Source organism: Otolemur garnettii, unplaced genomic scaffold, assembly GCF_000181295.1.
Source record: "Otolemur garnettii isolate 467f Iridium unplaced genomic scaffold, OtoGar3 scaffold00087, whole genome shotgun sequence".
NCBI lineage: Eukaryota > Metazoa > Chordata > Mammalia > Primates > Galagidae > Otolemur > Otolemur garnettii.
In genome coordinates, this window is record NW_003852482.1 from 7688244 (window position 1) to 7694743 (window position 6500).

Consider the following 6500-nt stretch of genomic DNA (forward strand, 5'->3'; position numbering starts at 1 on the left):
CACCTGAGTTTCACAATACAGTGAACTTCTTCCTGTTCCCCTCCCAGCCAAGAGTCATAGATCAGGGCCATCAGTCCATTTGACCATGGAGTCCTGAGAAGGGAGTCACCTGGCCTGCATCACACAGCAAAGAGAAGTAGATCATAGACTTGGAATTGGGTCTCTTAGTTTCCAATATTGTTACTGCCCAGATTTGAGGCAGAATTTATCCAGTCATCCAGTCACCTAACCAAACATGACCCATCTGAGTCTCCTGGATCTGGAATGAGTGGCCCATTCTGAGCTCTGCCCTCTCTAGTTTAGGCCTGGCTGCCTTGATCAGGAGTCTCTCTGGTGGCTGCAGCCATGGCCAGGGCAACAGAGCCCCACCCTTGGCTCCAGGCCTCAGTGCTCACTGCTGCTTAGGTGGCTAGGGTAAGGGACGGATCACAATGACCCTGGAGAGGCCCCTAGAAGCAGCAGGGAGGGGCTGGCAAAGGGATCAGTCAAGGAAGATGGGCTCTCCCAAGCACTAGCCCGCCTGGTAGGGGGCTCTGAACTCATGAGACATTCTGTGGCCCTACCCAGAAGATCCACCAGGGTGAGTGTGACACTACCCAGGGACCAGCTCAAAGCTGACAGCAACTGGGAGTCTGGTGTGGAAAGAAAGTGGGCTCAGATACCCCCAGTGTCAGAACTGGGGGGTAGGACTAGGCCTCTACCTTCCAAAGGAGAAGTGTGTTAAAAATCTGTGTCTTGGCTCGGCGCCTATAGCTCAACCGGCTAAGACGCCAGCCACGTACACCTAAGGTGGCGGGTTCAAATCCCCAGCCTGGACCCGCCAAACAACAATGACGGCTGCAACCAAAAAATAGCCGGGCGTTGTGGCGGGCACCTGTGGTCCCAGCTACTTGGGAGGCAGAGGCAGGAGACTCACTTGAGCCCAGGAGTTGGAGGTTGCTATGAGCTGTAATGCCATGGCACTCTACTCAGGGGGACAGCTTGAGGCTCTGTCTCAAAAAAAAAAAAAAAAAAAAATCTGTGTCTTGGGGTGGTGCCTGTGGCTCAAAGGAGTAAGGTGCTGGCCCCATATGCCGGAGGTGGTGGGTTCAAACCCAGCCCTGGCCAAAAACCGCAAAAATTAAAAAAAAAAAGTCAACAGATTAAACAAAAAACTAAAAAAAAAAAAAAAAATCTGTGTCTTGGCCCCATTCCAAACTTGCTGAATCAGCATCTGGGGTGGGAGGTGGGGGGAAGTCATTTTCAACAAGCTCCCCACGCAAGGGGCTCTGAGGCATCACCAGGACTGGGAGACTGCTGCTCAGGTCTGTTTTCCTCTAAGTTCCTAGTAGAGCACTAACATCTGGACGTATAAGCCTGGGCTAAGTGCTCAACCAGCGGGAAGCCATTTCACTCTAAGGAAGAGGCAGGCACCGGCAGTACCGCATTCTACAGACCAGAACGCTGAGACAAGACAGAGAAGTTAATTGGCTTGCCCAGGGTTATAGAGCTGGTAAGTAGTGAAGCCAAGACTAATCCTAAATAATAATTTTAAAATAATAAGAATGGCAGCTAGTCTTTAAGCACGTACAGCGTGCCTGGCACTGTTCTAAGAGACAGACACGTATTCACTCATTTAAACGTCACAGCAACACAAAAAGGTGGGTGCTCCTGCCGTCACTATTTTCCAGGTGAGGAAATAGAGGCTCAGGGAGCTCCAGCCTGAGCCCCTCACTGTCTGCCGGCCGGTAGCGTGAGTCCCTGGGTATCACTCTGTCCCACTCTGGGCACTATGGCCCGGAGCAGGTCTTTGCCCCCCACTTCACACGGCGCCCCCCGCCCCCGCTGGCGTGAGGATGCCCTAAGCTGAACGCGGGGTTGAGCATGTTCCGGCGTCAGCGCAACGGGGGGGCCCAGGGGGCGCGCAAGCGGTACCCCGTTGGTGGCGACTTGCGACAGAGAGACCCGCGGCTGCCCAGGCTGACCCCATCCGAGCTCCGAGGGGCCCGATACGCGTGGGATGTAGCGGGCTACAGGATCCGGGAGGGTGGCTCCGCGTGGTGGCAGGACTGGGATGCTGAGTCCCAGGAGGACGTCAGGATCCCCACGCCGCGCCGGCCCCTCCGGTCCCCAGTCCCCCCACAGGCGCAGAAGAAGCGCGGCGTGCTGGAGTCCCTGCTGCTGCCACCCCTGCTGTCCTCCAGAGCGTCCCGGGGATCGGCGCAGGGGTGTCCTGGCCCTGGACAGTGCCAGTACACTCGCAGGCGCGCGGCCAGGGAGGGCCCCGGCTCCCTTGGCTCCCTCTTAGGAGAGTTCCTCCCTAGCAGGTTCCGCGAGTTTCTGAGACAGCTCCAGCAGAAGTGTGAGGAGCCCCTGGAGCCACAGAGTGAGGCCAAGCCCCCGGGCCCGAGGGGGCGGGGCGGGGCGGGGCTGAGCTAGTTCCTGGGGAGGGGTGCCCAGTGTTCAGAAGGATGCTAATGTCAGCTGAGTACCTCTCACACAGTCCTCACAATCCCTCCTTGAGGGGTGGTTCTCCATCGCCCCCAAGGCCCTATAATAGGAAGATCATAATAAGGACTGTCCGGCAGAAAAGGCTCACAACCATTTCCACCTCCCTCTGGCTCCAGCATCCCCAGTACCGCGACATCAAAGGGGTGTGTCAGAGCACTGCCAAAGGTCTCATCAGTGTCCCAACCGCTCTTTCCTCCCAGACCTGTGGTAAGTGTCAGTCTCCTTCTTGGTCAAGACAGGGTTGCCATCAGTGCTTCCAGGATGAGGGACTCCAGCCACCCATGGCAAGTGTGGCCCGGTTGTCTTTAAGGGCCCAGTCAGCCTACTTTGAGGATAATCTTAAAAACATTTTGCTCCATCAGATTCTACCCTGGGGCCTCTAAAGGGTGATCACTCACAACTCACCACAGTCAACCAATGAGTGATGGGAGGGGATGCGTGATGAGTGGGGTGGGGAGAAAGTGCATTTCTTTCCTTCCTTTCTTTCCTCTTCCACCTATGTATTTATCCCTTTATCCATCCATCCATCTTCAGTCCACCCATTCATGTGTCCATCCATGCATTCGATCTTCTGCTGAAGCAAGCATTCATAATCCATCTGTGAAGCCACTCATCTATTCGTGCATAGGTCTATCCAAGAATTAAGTCTTCTACCAACCCATTCCAAATTCATTCACCAATTCATCTATGAATCCATCCATCCATTAATCAGGTCTTCTGCAACACATTCATAATTCATTGTGAATCTATTCATGTGTCTATTCTTCCATTCACCTATCCACCCTTGCAAACATCTAGTCCATGGCCTGATCTTCTAGACTGTTCATGAATCTGTCCATTCCTCCATCTATCACAAACCCATGACTCCATCTGCCTACCCACTGATGAATCACATCTTCTGTCAGTCCATTAATCCACCCATGCAGCCAGTTGGTTGGTCATTCATTTGTTCACAAACTCCCGCTCTTCTGTCCATCCATCTGTGCATCTAATGGTTAACTATCTTCAAATCTTTCCATCTACTTATAAATCCAGGATACTTTCATCCTTAATCTAGTCACAATCCACCCACAAATCTACATACTAATCTAGCCATCCATCCATCCATCCGCCCGCCATCCACCCATGATTTAATCTTATCCAGACCCTTTCTCAGTTCGCCTGTTAGTTCATCCATCAGCCCACCCACCCAGTCTTCCATCCTTATATCCATCCCACCAGCAATTTGTCTATTTCTTTCTCTAACTTTTATTAGGTTTTACTATATGTCAAACAATGAAGGAAGTAAAATAAGGGATAGAGGTAAGAGAAGAACTGGGGCATGAGAGCTTACTGGGGCCTAGATGCCATAGTTCTAACAGAAAAGAAAGCAGGAAAAAAAATCTCTCTGGGTTAAACAGGTTTAAGCAGGGGTAAAGGGTGAAGAGCACTGCCCATGAGTTTAAAGACCAGGGAGACTAAGCATATGGCATATATGTCATTCCTCCTTATACTGTGCCCATGCCAGACAATACTAATGGATTATAGCACATTTCCCCACTGAGCCTCAGAACCCTTCTTGACACAAAACTCCAGGCAGACATCACTGATGATTCAGAGTAGAAGCTGAAAATGTAAAATATTTACCAACCCAGAAACTTTAAACCAATCAGGCTAAGTAAGCACACTACTGCTCACAAGATATAATTAAAAGTATGGAATTCATTCTCTTAAATGTGAGCAAAAGTAGAGATAGACACATTCACCGACTTGATCTTGCAGATTCAAGAGCAAGTGCTTAAACACCTTACTGTGTGTGAGGTTCCCTGGTAGTCCTACAGGGGACACCAGGGTGCATTAAAACAGGCCCCAGCAATCCTGAAGGGGAGAAGCCAAGACTTCAGATGGGCAGGCAGAACAAGAGCAGGCTCCATCAGATACCAAGTAGCTTGTGGCTAGGCGCTGCTGTGGACATCTCACAGCTGGTTGGCTCTTGGGTGGGCTGATGGAAAGCATCCCTCTGCCAATACCAGATAAATGGTCAGACCAATAGATGTACATATATACATGTGTGTATACTTAAGATAAAATGGTATTTCTGAATAACAGAACCATCAGTGGATCAAGGAGGCCCTCCTGTAGCCTTGACCTTGAGGCTGAAATTAATAACAATAAATGGAACAATTTTATCTGTTCCATATAAATATAAAAAATAACCCTTTACTGAACACAAGCCTTGTGCCAGGCTCATATAAGTCACTTGATACTCACCAAACTCATATGAGAATGGTGTTATTGTGCCTATGATAAATCATTTAAAGGAGAAAACTGCAAAATGGAGACTTGGGGGCAATCTGCCAAAGGTCACGCGGTTGGCATGGGACATAATGGAGACAGCTCCATTATGAGCTATTAGAGATATTTACTTCTGGCCCTGTAGATGCTGGACTGGACACTTTTGCACTCCATGTCTTCACAACCCTGTACAGTAGGCACCATAGTCATCCCCCAATTACAGAGAAGAAAACTGAGGCTTGGAGAGTCAGGAAAATCCCAAGACTGCATGACTCCTGAGTTGGCTTGCATCTTCTCTGTGCTAACTTGCTTGAGATGTAAAACTGCTTGTTCTGGAGCCAGAATGTAAATCTTGGCTCCACGCTTTACAACTGTGTGACCTTGGGCAAGTTGCAAAAGTCTCTGGGCCTCAATTTCCTCAACTATAAAATGGGGATGATGATAGTTGTTCATGGGGGTGACTGGGGTTTGGTGGGATGGTGCATATTACCTGTGTGATCTGTTACCAGGCAGAAGTGAAGTGCTCAGTAAAGGCTGGCTGCCGTGGTGGGCATTATGCCGTGGCCTCAGCTTACACACCAGCGGAGGTCACTTGTCCAGGATCACACAGCGAGTCTGGATCTAGTGGATGTGGTGTCGGGGTCAAGGTGGGGGCTTTGGGCTCAGGCCCTGTCTGCTCCTGCCCCTCTCACCTCTCTCAGCAGCCCCTACAGTGCACAAATCCCCAAGCCCAAGGCTGTGGTCACTCGAAACCTCTCAGGGGAGGCCTCCAGGGCCCGCAGGAGGTGTTCCCCTCTCCGGGTTCGGTTTGCTGATGAGACCGTTCGGGACACCGCACTCCGATACTGGGAGCGCAGCTGTGCAGGTAGGCAGACAGGATAGGGATTCTCAGCACTCCAGAAAGTTCCAGCCTAGACTTGGGAGGGCAGAGACCATGGCCCAGGCCTGTAAAGGCCAAGAGATCACTGACCCTGAAGAAGAAATACCTCAACTGGCCTCACTAGAGGATGTCACAGTGACCGTCAAGGACCAAGAAGAGCAGCGGTTCTCAACCTGTGGGTTGTGAACCACAGGGACTGTATTAAAGGGTTGTGGCATTAGGAAGGTTGAGAACCACTGAGGGTCTGAGGTCCAGCAGAGCTGTCCCAAGGTGGGTGGCACTAGGGAATGGCTAAAATGGTGGCCCAGGAAACAATGGTCATCTAGGTCTGGCCACCACCAAAGGACTTCTTGTTGCCAAGAGGTCCCACACACTGTATCTGCCCATCTGGGAAGCAGCACCCACAGCTTCACAGTCCACATTTGTGCTCCCCCCCCACACACACAGCATAGAGGGGCTCCTTCTCCAGGAGATCCAGAAGCCGCTGGAAGCATCTTCCCCCCCATATCCATGAAGGCAAACCTCAGAAGCCTGGCTAAAGGAAGGTCAAAAAGAAGAAAACTTTCTTCTGGGGACAGCAGCCACTGCCTAGTCCCACAAAGAAGCTAAGAACCACCAAGCCCTGACATAGTGGCTTCTGTTCTGCACACTTTCCAGAGAGCTTTCCAAAGTGGGTGTTGGAAGGCAGCTGAGCAGCGCCTGCCCTTGCTCTGGTGTACCCTCCCCAAGCTCCCCCTTTCTCCATGTGCCCCACTGCTTCTCTTCTCAGGATCCAGGAGCCCCCAAAGCTTCCAGCAGTCAACATTCTGCTGCTATGTATTGAGCACTTAGTATGTAGTTTCTTTTTTTTTTTTTT

At 51.1% G+C, this 6500-nt stretch overlaps 1 protein-coding gene across 1 annotated transcript in view; it reads left to right on the forward strand.

Moving 5' to 3' along the window:
• The first annotated feature begins 1863 nt into the window (after nt 1-1863).
• The window catches only part of CUNH9orf50 (chromosome unknown C9orf50 homolog), a 6587-nt gene continuing 1950 nt past the window's right edge, over nt 1864-6500 (forward strand). Inside the window, 6 exon segments of the mRNA XM_012808212.1 lie at nt 1864-2365; nt 2607-2697; nt 2801-2850; nt 2853-2899; nt 5335-5411; nt 5466-5629. Coding sequence (XP_012663666.1) covers nt 1864-2365; nt 2607-2697; nt 2801-2850; nt 2853-2899; nt 5335-5411; nt 5466-5629 — 931 coding nt within the window.